Source organism: Vulpes vulpes, chromosome 6 (genome assembly GCF_048418805.1).
Source record: "Vulpes vulpes isolate BD-2025 chromosome 6, VulVul3, whole genome shotgun sequence".
NCBI lineage: Eukaryota > Metazoa > Chordata > Mammalia > Carnivora > Canidae > Vulpes > Vulpes vulpes.
The window spans coordinates 130630065-130648671 of NC_132785.1; the positions used below are offsets into that span (position 1 = coordinate 130630065).

At 69.0% G+C, this 18607-nt stretch overlaps 1 protein-coding gene across 5 annotated transcripts in view; it reads right to left on the bottom strand.

Annotated features, from left to right (window-relative positions):
- Positions 1-4746: 4746 nt before the first annotated feature.
- The window catches only part of BRF1 (BRF1 general transcription factor IIIB subunit), a 63657-nt gene continuing 49796 nt past the window's right edge, over positions 4747-18607 (bottom strand). For 3 of the 5 annotated variants that reach the window (XM_072762508.1, XM_072762509.1, XM_026012696.2), the window contains 3 exons: positions 18415-18466; positions 17970-18138; positions 16607-17719 (listed from right to left, as the gene is read on the bottom strand). In XM_072762508.1, the coding sequence (XP_072618609.1) occupies positions 17682-17719; positions 17970-18138; positions 18415-18466 (259 nt within the window). In that variant the 3' untranslated portion in view covers positions 16607-17681. Of the gene's footprint in view, positions 5192-5283; positions 5419-16606; positions 17720-17969; positions 18139-18414; positions 18467-18607 lie in introns of those variants that run through there. The other 2 variants (XR_012002337.1, XR_012002338.1) reach the window with 1 other exon arrangement.

The window sequence follows — 18607 nt, forward strand, 5'->3', positions numbered from 1 at the left end:
CTGTCTCCCCACATTCCCCTGGGTCCAGGACATGGCTAATGCCGCCTAACCTGGCACCCGTAGTCAGGATCCCGCGGTCAGGATCCCACGGTCAGGGGCAAGTCTCTCGGGCGCAGTGTGAGGACAGACATTTCTCCAAAGCGCCGACCCCACACCAGGTGGCCTGGAACTGGGGGTCCCTGGCAGGAGGGACCCAGACAAGTGCCCCGCGCAGTGCAGGAGGGGTCCCGGGCTGAGGGATGGTCTAGCCCCTCCTGGGGGGAGGCAGTCGACCCAGAGACCTGGATGAGGGGGACGGGCCAGGACGGAAGGAACCCCAGGCCCAGGCCAGCAGGGGCCTGTCCCAAAACCAGCTCTGGAGCCTCATCCAGAGGCATGTGGGCAGGTCCAGACTGCGGTGGGCTGACCTGGATGGGCCCTGTGTCCGTGTCCCCTGCACCGTGCACCCCAACAACCGCAAACACGATGGCTTGAGACCCCTTAAAGTGGGCCCAGGGCGCACCGCAGCCAGGCAGGGTCCTGCGTGGGGAGGGCCCTCAGGCAGTTCCGTGCTGCAGGTGCCAGCAGGACCTGCTTCTCGGTGACAGGCAGGTGCTGGTGGGGCCCTTGGGGGGCTCCCTTCTGCGTGGAGGAGCTGGGGCAAGCTCACCAGCAGGGGCGGGATGGGGCTTCCTCGTGGCACCAGGCCGGAGGGTGCTCTCAGGCAGCCTGGGCGGATAGACAGGTGGACACCGGCTTCCTCCAGGGCTCAGCCTTTTCCCAGTGGGGGTGGTGGGCAGCCTTGGGGCCAGAGAGGTGAGGATACCAGCGGGGGGTCCTGACCTGTGAGACTCGGGGGATGGAGGGCAGTGCCAGCGGGGAGGGCGGGGAGGGCGGAGGGGCGGCCCCCGGGAGCCCGATGTCAGGGCTGGGCGTGGTCAGCAGGGGCTCATGCCCGGAGGCTGAGCCAGAGGCCAGCCAGGGAGGGTCCAGCTCGGGGGCCTGGCCCTGGAAGCCCAGCGGCTCCGAGCAGGGAGGGCGAGGAGCGGGTGGGGGCTCCAGGGGTGGCAGTGCTGGGCTGTAGGGGTGCGGCTGGGCGCCACACATGGAGGAGCGGCCACGCCGGAGGGCAGGGCGCAGGTGGGGAGGGCGCCGCCCTGCCCATGTCGCTCAGTTATTGCTGGTGGCCCGTCCCCTGCGCGGGCGTGTGCGGCCCTAGCCTGTCTCTGCAGCCAGTGCAGAGGGCGTCGGGCTTGGCGCCCGCAGGTGTCCTACGCTGAGCCGAGAACCCAGTGCAGCAAGGCTGCCTCGAGGGCTGCCGGCCTCGCCCTTCCCCGGAGCTCGCCTGCCCCGCTGCCCCGGCGGTGCGGAGAGGAAGCGGGCGCCGCGCCCCTGAGCTCCCGGGCACCTGGAGAAGCCTCCTATTTTCTCTTTCTTTTTTTTTTTTTTTTTTAAGATTTTATTTATTTATTCATGAAAGACACAGAGAGAGGCAGAGACACAGGCAGAGGGAGAAGCAGGCTCCTTGCAAGGAGCCCGACATGGGACTCGATCCCAGGACCCCGGGGTCACGACCCGGGCCAAAGGCAGACCCTCAACCGCTGAGCCACCCAGGAGCCCCAAGCCTCCTGTTTTCACCCAATTTAGGGGAGTTCTGGTGATGACTGCGTGTTTCAGTGTGGGGGTTTTTGCTTATTTCTTAAAATTAATTTTAGTTTTTTTTTTTTTAATTTTAGTTTTTGTCAAAGTTACACGTGTATACGGCAAACAGAAAGAAAACGTTAGAGTTCAAGACGCGTGCGCAGAACCGCCGCTGCCCCACCCCACCCCCGGTCCCCAGCTCCGCCCCGGGAGGCCACCGCCGCCAGCCCTGGGAGCTGAAGCTTCTGGTGGCTCCCCCCGCGTGTCTGGGCTCACGGGGCTGGCTCCTGATCGCAGGCTGAAGGCGTTTTCCTCCGGCCGCGGGATGTGTGCTGCCTCGGTTGGGGGCGCTCAGCCAGGAGCCCCAGCAGCACGGGGTTGCCCGTGTCACGGGAGAGGTCTTCCAGGGACTCCGCTCCACCTCCCGTCACAGGGTGGCTACCGTGGCCCCGGCATTGCCTCCAGACCCGGTGGCGTCAGGAAAGGGGAGCAGCTTTGCGGCCGGGAGGTCCCCTTGCCCAGAGGCCGCTGCCGTCGGAGGTCCGGCCTGGGCACGCAGGGTGCAGAGGGGCTAAGGCGCCCCGAGTGGGCCACACCCCAGGAACTCCGCGTCCCCACGTCCGTCCCCAGGCCCGCTCGGGCCCCTGCTCGTCAGGCCTGCGGGGTTTCCTTTAGCGGAGCATGCACTTCGCAGCACGTTCACACGTGCGCACCCAGTCCTCTGACTGCACGTCGCCCCGTTTTCCTTCTTCTGCCCTGGCTCACCGGACCATCGGCGTGGGGGGCCGCGGGCGCCCCGGCTGCAGCGGGACACGACTCTGGCATCCCCGGGTGGGACGGCCACCCGACCCAGCGAGCCCAGTAAAGCAGACTCCGGCCCGGTGTGGGGGTGGGGGTCCTCGTCCGATCCGTGGGGGCCCGGGCAGCGCGTGGAGGGGAGAGTGCCGCGCCCTCCGCCGTCCTCCGGCCGGGACCCAGGTCTGCCCAGCCCGTGGACTCGGAGCGGAACCCACGGCGGCCCCGGGCCTGCAGCTGGCCGCCCGCCGGCCGTGGGACCTCGCAGCCCGCACGAGGCCGGGGTGACCAGGCCTCTACGCACACTCGTATGCAGACCCACCCGCCTCTCTGGGGAACCCAGGTCGGTGTGCCTGGTCACCCCGTGATGGGTGCCGTGTGGCGGCCGCCCTGCCCTGGGGCCCCGTGTCCAGGACCCAGGCGACTTCCATCCCGCATCCCTGACCCGGGCCCTCCTCTTCCCTGCTCCTCGGCCTCCTTTGCTGGCCTTCCTCGACCGACGACTGTCTCCTGAAAGCCGGCTGGCCGGGACCCTCCCGGGACTGGGGTCCGACCCGATGGCCCGTCCCAGTTTGACCACTCGGCACCCGTTGCTTCTGGCATCATGGTAACGGCTGGGCCGATCCCTGGCCCTTTCTGGAGGCCTGTGCCCCCTCCAGCCGCGTCTAGGTCCTGAAATTCCGTCATGTCCTGTGTTGGCGGGGTTTCTGGGTCCTCTGCCAGTGACCCTTTCAGTGTGTAAACATGTCCGTGTGTCCCTGCGTCTGGCATGTCCCGCTGCCGGTGTCCCCGAGGCATTCCACACGCCGCGTCCTGTTCCCCCCGCCGACCTCTCTAGCTGTGTCCACCCGGTGTCATCGCTGCACTTTTGAGACACGTTCTCTGATCGTACTGCTCCACCTCTTCACTTTTCTTTGTCTTTCTTTCTTCCTTTTTTTTTTTTTTTTGGATTTTATTTATTCATGAGAGAGAGAAAGAGGAGCAGAGACACAGGCAGAGGGAGAAGCAGGCTCCATGCGGGGAGCCTGACGTGGGACTCGACCCGAGTCTCCAGGATCAGGCCCTGGGCTGAAGGCGGCGCCAAACCGCTGGGCCACCCGGGCTGCCCCTTCTTTCCTTCTTCAAAAGTAACTTCTTTATCATTAACCTGCACCTTTCCTTGCAGGCCTTGACAAGTGTGGTAACACCGACAGCAGGCACTTGAACCGGAACGGGCACTGGGTCTGCCGGTTGCCTGGGCGAGACCTCCGTCTCGGAGGCTGTCCAGGTGCCCAGATGGGGCGAGCCGCCGCCTCCCCCGGGTCTGCGTCCCCGCGTCCTGCGCTGTCCCCTCCCGTTGGGAGGGCTGGCCCGCCATCCCGCCGTCAGTATTCTGCATTAGTGCCAGGGTGAAGGAGCGCCACTGGTTTCAAACGGCTAAGTGTGACCTGTGTTGTGCTTGTGCAATATAAAAAATCAGTTTAGGGTCGGCTGGGTGGCTCAGGGGTTGAGCACCTGCCTTCAGCCCAGGGCATGGCCCCGGGGTCTGGGGAACCAGTCCCGCATCAGGATCCCCGCAGGTCGCCTGCTTCTCCCTCTGCCTGTGTCTCTGCCTCTCTCTCTCTCTGTGTGTCTCTCATGAATAAGTGAATCTTTAAAAAAATAAAATTTTAAAAAATAAAATATCAGTTTAAAGCAAAATAGTAAAATAGACATGCAGGTGCCAGTCATGAAATAGCGTGTTGGTGGGACCCTGCTGGCTGCTGGGGGGCTGGCCCCAGCCACAGAACTTCCTCCAGGCCTTGCGTGCTGTCCCTCACTTGTCGCGTTGGTGTACCTCCCCACGCTGCATCCTCTTGGTTTTGACAAACCGCTCAGCTGAGGCCCCAGGCGAAGAGAGGCTGCAGAGCCTCAAGGGCCAGCTGGCCTCAGCCTCCCTGAGAGTTTAGGAGCCATTTGGAGCCATCAGTGGGCGGGGACACCAATGACCCAGGGACGCCCAGGCCCCCACCGGCAGGGCCCCAAGGACGGGCTTCTCACTGCCTGGGTCCCCCCCCTCCCCCGCCGCTGCAGGCAGGCCAGGCGCGTGTCAGAGCAGGCTCCCCGAGGAAGCTGCGGCCTCAGGGCCTGCTGGGGGGGTTGGCGAGCCTCACAGGGCGCAGCTGTCCTGCAGACCTCTCCCCGCACATGCCGGGAGCTCACCTGCTCCGGCTCCTGTGTGGGCCTGCATGCCGGCGCGCTCTCTCTCTCTCTCTCTCTCTCTCTCTCTCTGCTTACACTCATATTTTAATGGAGCAGGTCCTCCTGGAGCTTGAGAGAGCGCACCTGGCAGATACAGCGTGGCTCCTTACGTGTCTGAAAATGTCTTTATTTCCCTTCATACGCACGGACGTCTGGGCTGGGTATGGAATTCTAGGTTGGAGCCACTTTCTGCGTCGTGGAGCAAGGGGGGCCTCGCTCCACTGCCTGCCTGCTTGCCTCTCCTGCAGCCGCTTCCACTCCTGAAGGCGTCCTGAGGCCTCTTTGGGGACCCAAAAAAAAAAGGAGGGAGACTTGGAGAATCACCCTGTTTGTCCTAGAAAACAGAGTGCCTCTATTTATCACATCATCCCAATTGTTTCCATCTTTGCTTATGGATGCTGGAGCGGTCAGCGTGCAGGGAGGAGCGGGAGGGCGCCACTGGTCACCAGAGGCTTTCTGTCTTCTGAAGCTCTGTTTGTGGTTGCATACATGTTGTATTTTTCTGATCTGCTGGGCGTCTCACAAGTACTGGTATTCCTCTTTGTCCTTCGTGACGCTATTCAAAAAGGTTATAATGGTCAATTTTACGTTACGTATATTTTACTACAATAAAAACATAGAATAAAACAAGAACCAGAGACCACGCACCTCCCAACAGGAGAACACCACTGTTGAGGGACGCTGCCACACTGGCCAAGCCCGCACTCAACAAGGGGCCTGCAGCAGATATGGGGTCCGGGACAAGCGCGCGACAGCCGGGTCTCTTCGAGCAGGAGGGAGAACCTGAGGATACGGAGGTTCGAGAGGCGTATCAAACAGCCACAGTGATGGGCGTGTGCGGGCCCTCCTCAGACCAGCCGTCTGGGAGCCGGGAACCCTGACTGGGCACCAGCGTGCCGATGCCATTATAGTCATTCTCTGGGAAACCATCTCGTAGCAATACAAACTGAAATGTGGAGCGACACCGAGGGTTTGCTTCAGAACAACCAAGTAGGAGGAGGTGCATGGGGGGTCGGGAGGAAGAGTGGGGGCTAGCGGTGGGAAGGATGGAGGAGTGGGGTCTGCGTGACCCGGGGTGGCAAGGGAGATGGGGGTGCATGGGCCATTCCCGAATGCCATCCCCGCTGCCCCCGAAGGCCCTCTCCGCCTGAGGCCTAGGTCTGTAATTTAGGCAAATCTTTGGACTTTGATTCCCCAGAAGGTCCCCCTTCTCTATTTTATCCTTCGAGGAAACTGGATCATGCGGTCCCCCTCCTCCCCTACCTCTACCCCAACAGGGCTGTGGGCACAGCATCCCTTCCCGTTCCGGGAGAACCCTCGTCGCGACCCTTCCCGATCCCTTCCTCGCGGCGGATGCCTCCCCAGCCCTGTGTTTCAGCGTCCAGGATCCTGGGCCCACCGGGTTCTGTCTGGGGCCTGCGCCCCCCTCTGGTCTGTCCGTCTGCCCTGCCCAGGACGTCTGGGAGCGGTGCTCCTTTCTCCTCCCAAGCTGGCTCCTCCTGGCCTGGCCTCCCTGGCTCCACCGCGGCGTTGGCCCAGGCGCACTGAGGTGCTTGGGCCAGGGCTGGGCCTCTGACTCCCCCACCCCTGCTGCTGGCCAGCACCCTTGCCACGGCCCCGACGCCCAGCCTGGGCCTGCCCGCTTGGCCGCGACTCCCACGGCCTCCAGCCACGCCTGTGCCCACCTCCCACTGCTCCCACCTCTAATCTGGGGCTCAGTGCCGGGTGGCCCTGGGGTCTGTGGCGCCCGCACCCCCGGGCTCTCAGGCTCCTCACTGGGATCCTGCAGGATGTGGGCCGGTGGGGCACCTGCTGTCCACAGCCCTTCCTGGTGCTCCTCAGGTGCTCCATCTCACTCATCTGCACACAGCTCCTCCTGGTGCTCTGGCAACCCCGAGCGCACCTGTCGTCTCCTGTGTGCAGATGAGTGAGATGGAAGCAACACCCCCCTTTACCCCATGGTACCCTACGTACCCCATGTGGGGCTTGATGTAAGGCCCGAGAGCAGGGGGTGGGGTCAGGTGAGGACTGCCTGCCCCTGCACTGCCCCCCCGGGGGCCTAGTGTGGGCTGACTTCCTGCCCAGCCAGCCCTGTCCTCAGCTGTGGCAGGGTCCCCCCAGGACGGAGTGGCTCAGGCAGGCCAGTGGCAGTGGCCTCCGAGGCTGCAGGGGGCGTGGGGTGAGGTGTGGGGTGGCCCTCCTGGGGGGAGGGAGGCAAGCCTGGGTGCAGCCTGGGCAGGACCCCAAGGCCCACAGGCCGGCAGAGAGTGTGTGGGTGGTGCGTGGAACCCTGGCCCCGACCCCCCTCGGGCCCCAACACGGCGCAGACCCAGGGCTCCAGGGACACACACCGCCCAGGGCGGGCCCACGTCTCCCCGAGGCTGCACCCTGGCCCCACATTCCCCACCCCTAGGTGCCCCGGGGTCTCGGAGGGAAACAGTTGGGCCAGGAGTCCCCAGAACGCGCAAGCCGCACCGCGGACCGAGCCCACCCGGAAAGCACGAGCCCGGGAACAATACCTTCGTGTGACAGACTTTCCCCTTGGTGACTTCCTGCATTTGTGCCTGGCCCGAGGGCTGAGCACGGAGACCTCCCCCAGAGGAGCCTCCAGCCAAGTGCTGCTGCAGCCCGGCACCCCCAGGCCCCCAGGCCCCCCGAGCGCCTGCACACGGGCAGGGGCTGGACAGGCAGCCGCAGGGCTGGGAGAGGCCGTGGGGGGCCTCCCGGAGGAGGGGGCATGGGTGCAGGGTAACGGCTGTGCGGGGCCAGGCACGGGTGGGGACAGCAGTCTGCGCCCCCAGGAAGTGAGGCACGGGATGCCTGGGGCCCTGATACCAAGGGGCCGTGGCGAGGGCAGGCCGGGTGCTGGGCGGGCGGGGGGCGGCCTGGGGGGCACCCCTGGGCCTCTCCCTGCTGGGGAAGAGCTGTGAGGGCAGGGCCTTGGGGCAGGAGAGTCGAGCCCTGTACCCGCGGGGGGGAGGGTGCCGACCGGGCGGCCAAGCGCGGGGCAGCGGGGACACCGGGCAGCTCTCGAGCTGGGCTCCCCCGAGCTGCTCCCGGGCAACGCGGCAAGGACGCCGCCCTTCCGGCCCCCCGCCGCCCTCGCAGCCTCCTCTCCCGACTACGTGCACATAGTTTCACGATGTACTTATTTTGAGAGCCAGTGTGAGAGAGGGGTGACGGCGGGGGGGTGACCTCTCGAGCAGACGCCGGGAGCGCAGATCACCTGAGCTGAAATCCAGAGGTGGGCGCTCCGCCGACTGCGCCACCCAGGCGTCCCCTGACTGTGTTTTAACCTTTCTGTACCCCCAGGGCTGAAGGCCCCACGGGACCTCCGGTGCCCAGCACTGCCCGCGGCCCCCCCCCCCCCGTGGACACGCCTGTCGGGGTCTCCCCCCGAGTGCCCTGGCCAGCCGCCCTCCTGCCTTCTCCTGAGGCTCGGGCCCCGCCCTCGCCCGAACCCACGGTGGCCAGACCTCGCCTCCCCTGCACTTCTGGGGTCCTGCCCGGGCACACCTTTCTTCTATCCCCTTCAGGACCCCCACCTTGTTTTGAGTGACACGCAATCCTTTTCCTTGAGCGTCCCTGACAGCTGTGTGGGAGTAGCCCACGTGGCCACGTGGCGTTTGCTGCTCAGCAGGTGCAGAGCCAGAGCGATGGAGGGCGCGGAGGGGCCGCTCTGGGGGGCAGGCACCCTGTGTGGGCTCCCGGGGCGTCCCGCCCCTCTGGCCCATTCCCATCTGTTGCTCACAGCGTCTCTCCCCACTGGATACCTACTTGGCCCCGGCCTTTTAGACGCCTTTGGGTTCAAGCCTCTCCCAGACCCCGTGACCTCCAGCTCCCGAGGCCAAGGCACGGGGTGGCACGCCTCCCCTCTCTCCCTGGGGGGCGCCTGCTGCCCTCTGCAAAGCACCTACTAAGTTCCAGTGCTCGCTGGGTGCTCGGACACCTCACTTCGTCTGCACAAACCCCCGTATCACAGCTTCGAGTTCAGAGGGGACATGCTTGCCCAAGGCCACCGAGGGGCACCTCCAGCAGTCTGGGCCTCGGGGGACTGAGCCACACGGGGCTGAGCAGCAAGCTCCCCGGCCCCTCCGGCCCCAGGCAGTGGCCTCCTGGTGCGCTGCTTCCGGGACCACGGCCGTCCTCGCTGCTCTTCTGGCCTCCCGAGCCCTGGTCACCAAGTCCCATTGGGTCCTGCCACTCGATTACCTGCGGCAGTTTTCTCCTGCAGGAGCTGGATTGAGTGTGGGGGCGCTTTGCACAGAGGCCACACGGGGCTTCAGAGGAGGAAGAGCAAGAGGCTCCGGGCCACTGGGGAGAGGGCAGGATGGGGATGGCATGGAAGGTCCCTGCAGGTGGGTGTGCCTGGGGCAGAGGCTGTACCCATCCTTGCCTGGAATGGCTCGGACGGGACCCATGAGTGCTGCTGCTGGGCCAGCCTGCGACTGCCACCCACCCTGCAGACCCCACTCCCAGCTGCGGGTGAGCATGGGACCAAGGCGCTGCCACACAAGTGCTGCACAGGCTGAGCCCTGGGCCCCGGGGAGCGGGCAGCAGAGCAGCAGAGGGAAGATGGACAAGGAGGCCGGGTGGGGGGCCCAGGGGAAGGCAGAACCGGCAGGCTCCTCCTGGGGGAGCACCCGGGGCCCTGCTCCTGGGGGAGCACCTGGAGCACTGTGCCTGGGGGAGCACCAGGGGCCCGGCCTCCGTCCCTCCCTCCTCCTCCCCCAGGCCTCTGTCTGGATGGTGCTCCTGGGGTCTCACGGGGTCTCGAGTGGACCTTCCCCCGCCCCCCCCTCCCCCCCCGCAGAGGGCAGCGGGGAGTTGCATTTCCAGCCCCTGCAGTCTTGAGTCCCTCCCGGTGCTCTCCTGGGCCTCCGGGAGCCGGTCCCCCCGCCAGGGTCCCCCCGCCGGGGCTCGGGGAAGCGGGCAGGCCTGGGAGGGGCGCCCGGTGCTAAGGATTTCCCTCCGGCTTCCTCCGCGCCTCCCCCGCGCTCGGGCTGCGAGCTCAGCGCCCCGCCCCGCCCCGCCTCCGCGCCCTCCGGCCGGTCGCTGGGCTGACCCCGCCGAGCCCCGGCCCCCGGCGCCCCCGGGCAGGTGGCCGTCGCCGGTGACCCGGGCTGGGGCGGCCTCGGCGTCTGGGCCCCGGCTCGGAGCGTTTCCTGCCCGCCCGCCCCAGCCCTGCCCCGCAGGAAGTGGCCGCCTCCTGAACAAAGGGGCCGGCGGACAATGGCCATTGAATTGGGCCGGGGCGCTCGCGCACGGCCGGGCCGCCAGCTGCCCGCGCTGATAAGGCCGCGCTCCGGGCCCGGGCAGGGCGCCCTGCTCCGCCCGCCCCGGGGGCCGCGGGCTCGCCCGGCTCGGGGGCCGCGGCCGCCGCAGGCCCCGCCCCCCGCCTGCGGGCCAATGGGCGGCCGACCCGCCCCCGCCGGCTGCGCGGGGGCCAATCCGGGAGCTCGCGGCGGAGCGGCCCCGCCCCCGGCCCCGCCCCCGCCCCGCGCGCCCCAGGCCGCCGCCCGCCCGCACAGGAGGCGTCTCGGCGACGCTGGCGGAGGCTTCGGGGACGGGGGCCGCCGGCGGGCACCCGGGGGTCCCAGGGGTCGGGGCGCTGGGCTGGGGCCGCGGGGAAGGCGGCGCTGCCCACGGCGACCCGCCTGCCGCTGGGCTGTCCCCGCCGTGGCACTGGGGCCGGGGTGCAGAGGGCTGCGGTCTGGGCGCCGCCCCCCCGCGCCCCTGCCGCCCCCCCCGCGTCCCCCCCCCGCGCCCCTGCCGCCCCCCCCGCGCCCCTGCCGCCCCCCGCGTCCCCCCGCCCGCGCCCCTGCCCCCCCCCCCCGCGCACCTGCCTAGCGCGCCCCTGTGCGGGGGGGTCGCAGGCGCCCCGGGGATCGGCGCCCACCGCCTGCCCGCGCCCCCCTGGCCCTGGCCGGCCTTTCCGCTCGGCCCTGATGTCCCTGGTGTGACGCCTCAAAACTCCAGCCGCCCCCCGTGCCGCCGTGTGCCCGGGCCTGCCCCGTCCTCCACGACGTCCCTACACGCCGCGGAGGCTCGGCCAGGCGCCCGGGGGTCACACTTCGGGTTGTGGGCGGCGGGAAGGCCCCGGACACCTGGGCCCTGCCTCAGCACCCCTGCCCCCCCCCCCCCCGCCCCCCGCGCCGCGCCCTGCCCTGGGGCTGCAGGAAGTGGGAAGCCCGGAGGCTTTGACTCTGGCCCTTTATCAGCTTCCTGCGGCCAGCCCGGCCTGGGCCCCCACGGCGCCGCCAGGACGACGGGTCAGCAGTGACTCACTGGGAGCCTGGCCTGGGGACACCCTGCCCCCATACGCACGCCCGCCCCGCCTCTGCCCCCCTGCTCTCACCTACCCCTGCACCTGGCGGGCAAGGCCACTCTGAACACCGTTCCCAGGAGCCCAGCTGGCCCCAGCCTGCCCTGTGCCACTGTCCACCCACCATCTCCCCACGTCTAGGGTCCAGCTCTGCCCTCAGGAAATGCTGGGTGGTCCCCTCCCCCGTCCCCAGCCACCAGGGCTCTGCCGAAGCCAGTGGGGTCACCTGGTAGAGCACACACCTCCTCCTGGGCCCACCTCTGGCCACATACTTGCTCCCCACCCGTCCTGCAAGGAACAGGACGCCCCAGCCTCCAGGGACCTGACTGTCCCACCCTCAGAGGCTTTTACCAAATCTCCCTCTCCTCTCCTGTGCCCGGACTCTGACTCCAGGTCGGTAGCCACCTGCCTCCTCTGTGCCCAACCGTGACCTGACCAGCTTCTCTTCCTTTGGGTCCCAGTGTGGACCCGTCCTCCTCCAGGGAGACTTCCTGGCTAACCTCGACACCCCCGTCACCCCGGCCCCCCCAAGGACTGTCACCACTCCACGGAACTGGGGGGCTTCCCCATACACAGAAGCTGCAGCAGGGCCCCAGAGCCTGCTGTCCCCTGCAGAGCCCACCCCTCACCAGGGCGCCTGGGGACACTGCAGGGGAGGCCGGAGGCGACGCTGACGGGGTGGGGAGGGCCCGGGGAGCAGCTCTGCCTGCATCAGACACCCGTGCCAAGGTAAACGGCAGGGGAGCCAGCGGTCCCCGTGGGCTCCTTCCCAGAGTGCCACCCTCCCGGCAGCAGTGAGACCCGAACCCGCCACCGGAGGTGCCCGGACGCCCTCAAGCCGCCTGACTGTCCTGCAGTGCCGCCTGCTGGCTGGGACCCACGGCGCCCACCGGCCGGGGAAGGGGGGGCTCTCTGCGCGGCTGGGGACCTTGGGGGCGGCCCCAACACCCACATTCCCGGGCTGGGGCTGCACCGCAGGGCCCTTGAGCGGCGCCCTAGGCCACTGAGCCCCAGAGGTCTGCCCGTTCCGGGGCCTCCCCATCGCCCTGACTCTACGCCCCCCGGGCCCCCCTGCTCAGCCCCTGCCCAGCCTCCCCACCATTGCACGGCCACCCCGCCGCGGTCCAGGGGGCTGCACCCCTGCGTCCCCCCGGCCAACCTCGGAGTGGACGGCGCTGCGAGGCTCCACCAACGCTGGGCGAACAGCCCGGACCCCGAGGGAAGCTGTGCGTCCCCCAGAGCCCCGCGTGTGCTGCCGGGAAACGCTCTCCCGGTAAGGGGCCTCTGCGGGGCACCGGGAGGCGGCAAGGCCTCAGGGAGATCGGGGTGGGGGGGGACTGCAGGGGCTGCCCCAGAGCCAGGGCTCCCTTTCCCCATGGCTGACCGCGCACCTGTGCGAGCCGCGCACCTGCGAGGCTGATCCCGGCTCCACCCCTGGGCTGCCCAGCACCCTCCCAGGCCGGGACCACACGCGGCCGGGCCCTGCCACAGCCGGCCCTTGGCCCCGGAGCTCACGCCCTGCCACGCGCCAGGCAGGTATCTTCCCGGGCCCCACCAAGTTGGCGCCTGGCAGACGGGACCTCCCAAGGGCTTGGGGGCGATTGCTCTGGCTGCTGCAGAGGAGCAGCGAGCCCCTGGCACGCCCGCCATCCAGCTCGGGCCTCCTGGGCGCTCACGCGACCCGTGGTGTAAGGGGACTGTCCCTCCCTGCCCGCGGGGCCGCCCTGGGCTGCAGGACGCCCCCTCCACAGCCCCCAGGGATGCTGCGGGTGCCCGCGGGCCGTGAGAGGGCGCTGGGGACTATGGTGGTACGTCAGGGTCAAGGTCAGGCTGTAACCAAGCCGGGCCCCTGCCCGCACAGGTCCCAGCCGGGCCCATTGTACGGAGACAATGGCTTCCTGAGCCAGGTTCCTCCGCCGGCAGGAAAGCCATAAAGAGCCTCGCTCTGCCACCGCCCACGTCCCCTTTGAAGGGCCTGCAGCTCTGGAGCTGCTCCCTTGGCCCCTAGGCTTTGCCAGCCTGGCTGGGGCCCAGGCCTCCCCGGGGACCTGCCGGCCCTCTAGGCACGTAGGCACAGAGGCGCTGACCGCGGGGAAGCTGCCAGCCACACGCAAGCGTGACCCCCACCCCGAGCCTGGAAGCCCAGAAGCCCTGGCCCGGGAGCCCCTCTGGCACCCCCCACCCCGAGGGGCCGCGGTGCACGTCCAGGGCAGCTGAGGGCCTGGGGGCTGGCAAGCACGGGTGCTGGAGCTGGGGCCGTGGGGGCCCCAGGAAGGGCCGTCGTCCTCACAGGGCAGGGGACAAGCAGGGTGTCTGGTGTGGCTGCAGGCTGGGGGCAGAGGCACTGGGCCCCGCCCAGGGGAGGAAAGGGGCCCCGGGGCTCTCGGCCCACAGGCAGCCCGGGTGTCGGGCCCAGTGGGTTGCAGGCCCCGAGCGCAGCCGCCCACCGGGAGGGCCGCACGCGCAGGGGCAGCCGGAGTCCAGGTGGCGGGGGCCCCGGGCTGCGCCTGTCGGGTCGCCTTCGCTCCGTGCCAGTCTTTGCTGCCTTGCTGGGCAAGGGGTCCTTGGGCCCAGCGTGCGGGGGACGGTGAGCCTGTGATGCCCGACTGGTGGCGCGCAGCCAGGCGGGCCCTCTGACGACGCACCCTGGACAAAGACGGCAGACCCAGACCGCACCCTGCCACTTCGAGGCTCCTAGTCTTTATTATTCGGGGAATGCAGCGTTCCCAGGGGGTGGGAGGCCTCGGCTGAACCCACTTGTGGCCGCCAGGGGGCAAGCAGCTGCGGGGCAGGGAGGGCTGAGGACAGTGGCGTACCCAGGACTGAGGGCTAGGTACCACGTCCCCCTGGCGGTGACACCTGTGGCCTGCACTTCACCTCCCTGAGTCTGCCCTGCAGCCTGGCGGGATTGGGGGGGGGGGGTGGCCCTACACGCTTCAGGGCCCAACTCCATCAACGCGGCAGCGGGCAGCGGGCCACAACCCGCACCCCCCCAGCAAGCCGCCGTGGAGCAGCAGAGGGCCAAGGGGGGACAGGTGGAAGCAGCGCCGAGGACACTGCCAGCAGGGGGATGGGTGTCCCCAGAGGGCACCGCAGGGCTCCTGCTGGGTCCCCAAAGCCTGAGGCACCTGAGCAGCCCCGGCAGGGCAGACACTGCGTCAGCGGAGCTCTGTCCTTGGGGGCTGCCCGCCCCCCTCCTCCAAAGGGGCCCACACTGCCCTCAGGTGGTTTTGGGAGCAGGGTGGCCAGCAGCAGGGGTAGGGGCCTCAGCAATCCAGAACCCACTGTGCTGGGAGCAGGTGGTGTGGGCCTGGGGCGCACAAGGCTGAGGGACACGGGGGCTGGGGTGATGGTGGCCGGCAGGGCAGGTGTGGGGGGTGGCCTCCTGGAGTGACCGTACAGATGTGAGCCGCTGGGGACGGCTCTCGGGAGGTGGATGCGGGGCGCCCATTCCTCCCTCCCTCCCTCCTGCCGACCCCTCGGGGCCCCACCGCCTGCTCAGGACGCCTGGAGACGGCCCTTGGAGGCTCTAGCCAGGGCCCTGGGTGGATGAGTGGGTGCAGTCGCAGACCTATCCCCCCAGTCCTGGAGGGGCTGCTCCCAGCACAGCCCCACTGCAGCCCTCTCAGGAAGCTACCGGGTAGGTCCAGCTCCGGCTCAGATCACCTAGCACGGCGTGGGCCTGACTAGCAGGTGCCCCGAGACATGGCCCCCACGCCCCCTGGGGAGCGGGTCAGGGCAGGCCGTCACAGGCGCCCTGCAAGGACACGCGCCATCAAGAGCAACGACCGGCCCACAGCCCCCAGGGGGACCCCCAGCCGCCCTGGGCCTGGCACCCTGAAGGGCGGTCCGGTGGCTGCGGCCCCTCGGGACGTGTGTGCCTGGCAGTGGGTCAGGGCACGTGTGCACGTGGCAGGTGTGTACACTGTGTGCGCGCGTGCGTGGAGGCACACACAGGCAGGAGGGGGGACAGGCATGTACTCGAGCACCGCCCTCTGCCCAGCCGCCGCCCCATGAGGGCCCCCAGCACGGACGGGCTTCAAGGGCTCTGGGAGGGGCTCCCGTGGGGGGCAGGCTGCCTCCTCGCGGCTCCCCGCCCCGGCCCTGCAGTGAGGTGGTGCAATGCCGAGTGCTCCTCTCCGGGCCAGCCCACTGTCACCCGGGAAGGGGTGGCTGTCAGGATGGGTGCCGGGGAAGCCACCTCCGCGCTGGCTCCCCCCGCTGGCTCCCTGTGGCCTCCTGTGACGCCAGGCTGGAAGCGAGGGGCGGCACAAGTGACCAGCAGCAACGGGTGCCGTCCAAGCAGGGCAAGCGAGCCACACGGGTCCAGCCCCAGGGTCGGCTCGGAGCCCAGGGTGGAAGCAGGCGCAGAGCACACAGCCAGGCCACTGCCGTGCACCGCCTTGGGCCTGACCCCGGCCCGAGGCAGGCCACTGCCACCACTCCAGGGGACTGCCCACTGGCCCTCACACCTCAGGGGCCCTGACCCTGGACACTGCTCACAGAGGGCCGCCTCCCCTCTCCCCCGCCCAGGCACCCAGGGTGCCCATTCCTGCCGCCCACCCAGTAGGGACACGGGTCAGGGGTGGTGACAGGGTGGCCTGAGTCCACTCCCTGCCACGAGGACCCTGAAGGGGCTGAGCCTTGCAGAACGCAGGGAGCTGCGGCCTGAGCCCACACCCGCCAGGCACAGCTTCCCGAGGCCCTGGCCCGGCTCTTGGGGAGCACGGAGGGCTGTGCCCAGGATTAGATGGAACAGGTCCTCCTTGAGGTCGGAAGAGCAGCGTGGGGACGTGGGGCGGAGGGACAGACAGGCCTGCATGTCCCCCTCAAGCCCGCAAGTGCGGCAGTGGCGGCCCGCACACAGGGCACAGCCCATAGCCCAGAGCACCCTGCCCCGTCCCTCACCAGCACCGTGGTCACTGCCAGAGCGAGAGCATCTCAGACCACGTGCCACCCACGCACCCACGTGACAAAGTCCCCACCACCCTCCTCACCACGTCCTCTCGGGATACGTCCTTCCCGCCAGCCAGCCCCTCCGCCCTGGCCCGTCTCCCACACATCCTGGGGCTGGACCCCCTGCTGCAGGCACACACCACACCTGGTCCCTGCCATCTGCCCCCGGACCTCGTCCAGCCTCGGGGGCCTCAGCCCCCCGGTGCCCTCCCCCGCTGCACACCCCCTACAGGATCCCCACCCTCCCCTGCCTTGCAGGCTCAGCTCCTGCAGGGAGCAGCTGCAGGACCGCACACCCCCTGCGGCCTCCACCCAGAAACCTCCTCTTACCCAAGCTCCCAGTGGAGGTGTCCTGCCGTGCACACACACAGCCCCGCTTCCCAGAAGGCGACTCCACCACGTCTGGAGCCACTGCCACACCTCCACCCGGGGGTCCTGCGGGCCCAGGCCCTGGCTGGGCGGCCCACGCTCCACTCCCTGACTGGCACGGAGAACACCCCAGAGAGGCCCCGGCCAGGAGAGCCCACGCCAGGGACAGACCTCGCACGTCTGACGACAGGCCAGGCGTGTGGGCCAGCCTGCCTGCTGTGTGCCTGTCCCGCCCCTGCTGGCCGGGCAGCCGCGTGGCCTCACCCCTCCAGAGCAGGCCTTGGAGCCAGACGGGGAAGCACACGCCACAGCCTCACTGGGTTTCTGCTCAAGTGATGGATCTTTCTATTTCACTAAACCCACTCTCCTGTCCAGCCTTCTAGAGGCCCCAGGGTCCAGGCAGGTGCAGCCAAGGACCTGAAAAATCCCCTACCTGCAGACTCTGCTGCACTCTGGGAGGGTCCTGGCCCGCCCCGGAGACGGAGGGCTGGGCCCTGGGAACGCAGTATGGCCTGGCTCTGCCACTGTAGGGGCTGGGGTGACCACGGCTGGCGTCTCGAGGGCCACGAGCATCTGCCCTGCCTCCCTGGCCGTGTCCAGAGCACTGATGCCCACGCTGAGACCTGGAAAGTGGTCCCTGAGCCTTCAGAGACGAGGCCTGGCCCCGAGGGGCAGCTGAGGGTGGTGGGAACCATCCAGAAGAGTAGCTGGGCTTGAGGACCCTCTGCCTGCTGTGCCCCTGTGGACACTGGGCCAGGCTCCGGCTCGAACAAGAAGCACCTCCCGCTCCGCCTGGCTCCGGCTCCGTGCAGCAGGGCCAGCCCGACATCCAGGCCGGCCACACGGCGGCGCAGGGCACCACCCAGGGCGGCTGTGCACCTGGGCGCAGTGGAGCCCACTGTCCCACGTCTGCTGAGCAGTGCTGCTGACTCAGTTCGCTGGCTGGCTACGCTGGGGCCAGGCGCAGGAGAGTCTGGGGTCTGGCTGAAGACGCAGCAGCGGGGTGGGGGGGAGTGGGTGCAGCGTTCCTCAGCCCCGCGGAGGGGTGGGCGCCCAGGCGCCTGGCCCCGTAAGGGCAGACAGCGGGGTACCACAGCCCCCCGGCCCACACTCACTTCCAAGAGCGGGCCTCCTCGTGCCTCAGGGTCCGTCCAGGGGACTGGACCGAGCCTCCTGTGAGCGTTCCTGGGCTGTAAGCCCCACGTCCGACCGGACGCGCAGACACTGGTCCAGCGCCTTACGGTGCTCCAGACGTGGTCCCGGCAGCAAGTGCCACGGAGGCGTGGAGTGGCTGCGGCGAGGGCTGCGGGGCAGGTGGGCCACCTGAGGCCCCATCTGATCCCCACCAGACACAGCAGGGCCCACGGCCAGACATCACCGGCTGCGGGGCCGCGGCTCAGTACCCATCGTCCTCCTCGCCGTCACAGCCGTAATCTGCGGAGGCACAGAGGGTAACTGTAGACGCCCTGGGGCGCTGCGCACCTGGCCCCCCCGCCGTCGTGGCGCCTTCAGCACACGCAGGGCCTGGCCAGCAGCTTCTGGCACCCGAGGGCCTCAGAACGGACACAGCCGACCTCCCAGGGTCTCCGTCCCAAAGCCGAGAGGCCTGGGTGCGGCCGAGGGCCTGTGCCTTCTCCTCTGAAGCACCCCACTCCGCCCCACCCGGTGCCCGTCACCCCCTCACCGTTGCTGCCCATCATCTGCAGGGCGCTGACACAGGGCTCCCCGTCCTCCTCGTCGGGGTCCTCGTCGTCGGGGTCCTCCTCGGGGTGGTACGACACCGGGCCGCTCTCCACCACTGCGGTGGGCCTGACGGCCTCGGCTCCCAGGGCGGGCGGGCTCGGGAGCACCGTCTGCAACCAAGGAGCAGAGGCTCTGGGAGGCCGCCTGCCCTGGGGCACGGGCCCCACCGCCGCAGCCCGGCTGGCCCTGCCGTCCCCTGGACGCTCCCACCTGCGGAGCCCCCGACCCCTCAAGCAGCCCCTCCCTTGAGCCCGAGCCCGGCACGGCACCCGGCAGACGCCCAGGCCCCTCTGTGCGCGCCAGGATGGCCCGCGCTCCCTCCCGCCACAGCCGGACTGCTCAGCTGCTCGCAGACGTGGGGACTCAGCGGCGGCCACACAACGTACCTCTCCCACCGCCGCTTTCTTGGCTGGCTGCGCAGACACCATCGGCCTCAACCTGAAAGCAAGCCCGGCACAGTGGCCTCAGTCCAGGCCGTGGCCAGCGGTCGGGGGACGGGGCGCCCTGCCGAGAGGCGTGGCCTCGGGCCGTGGCACTGGCCACTCTTCCGCGTACAGGATGCGCTGCGAGGGCTCAGCC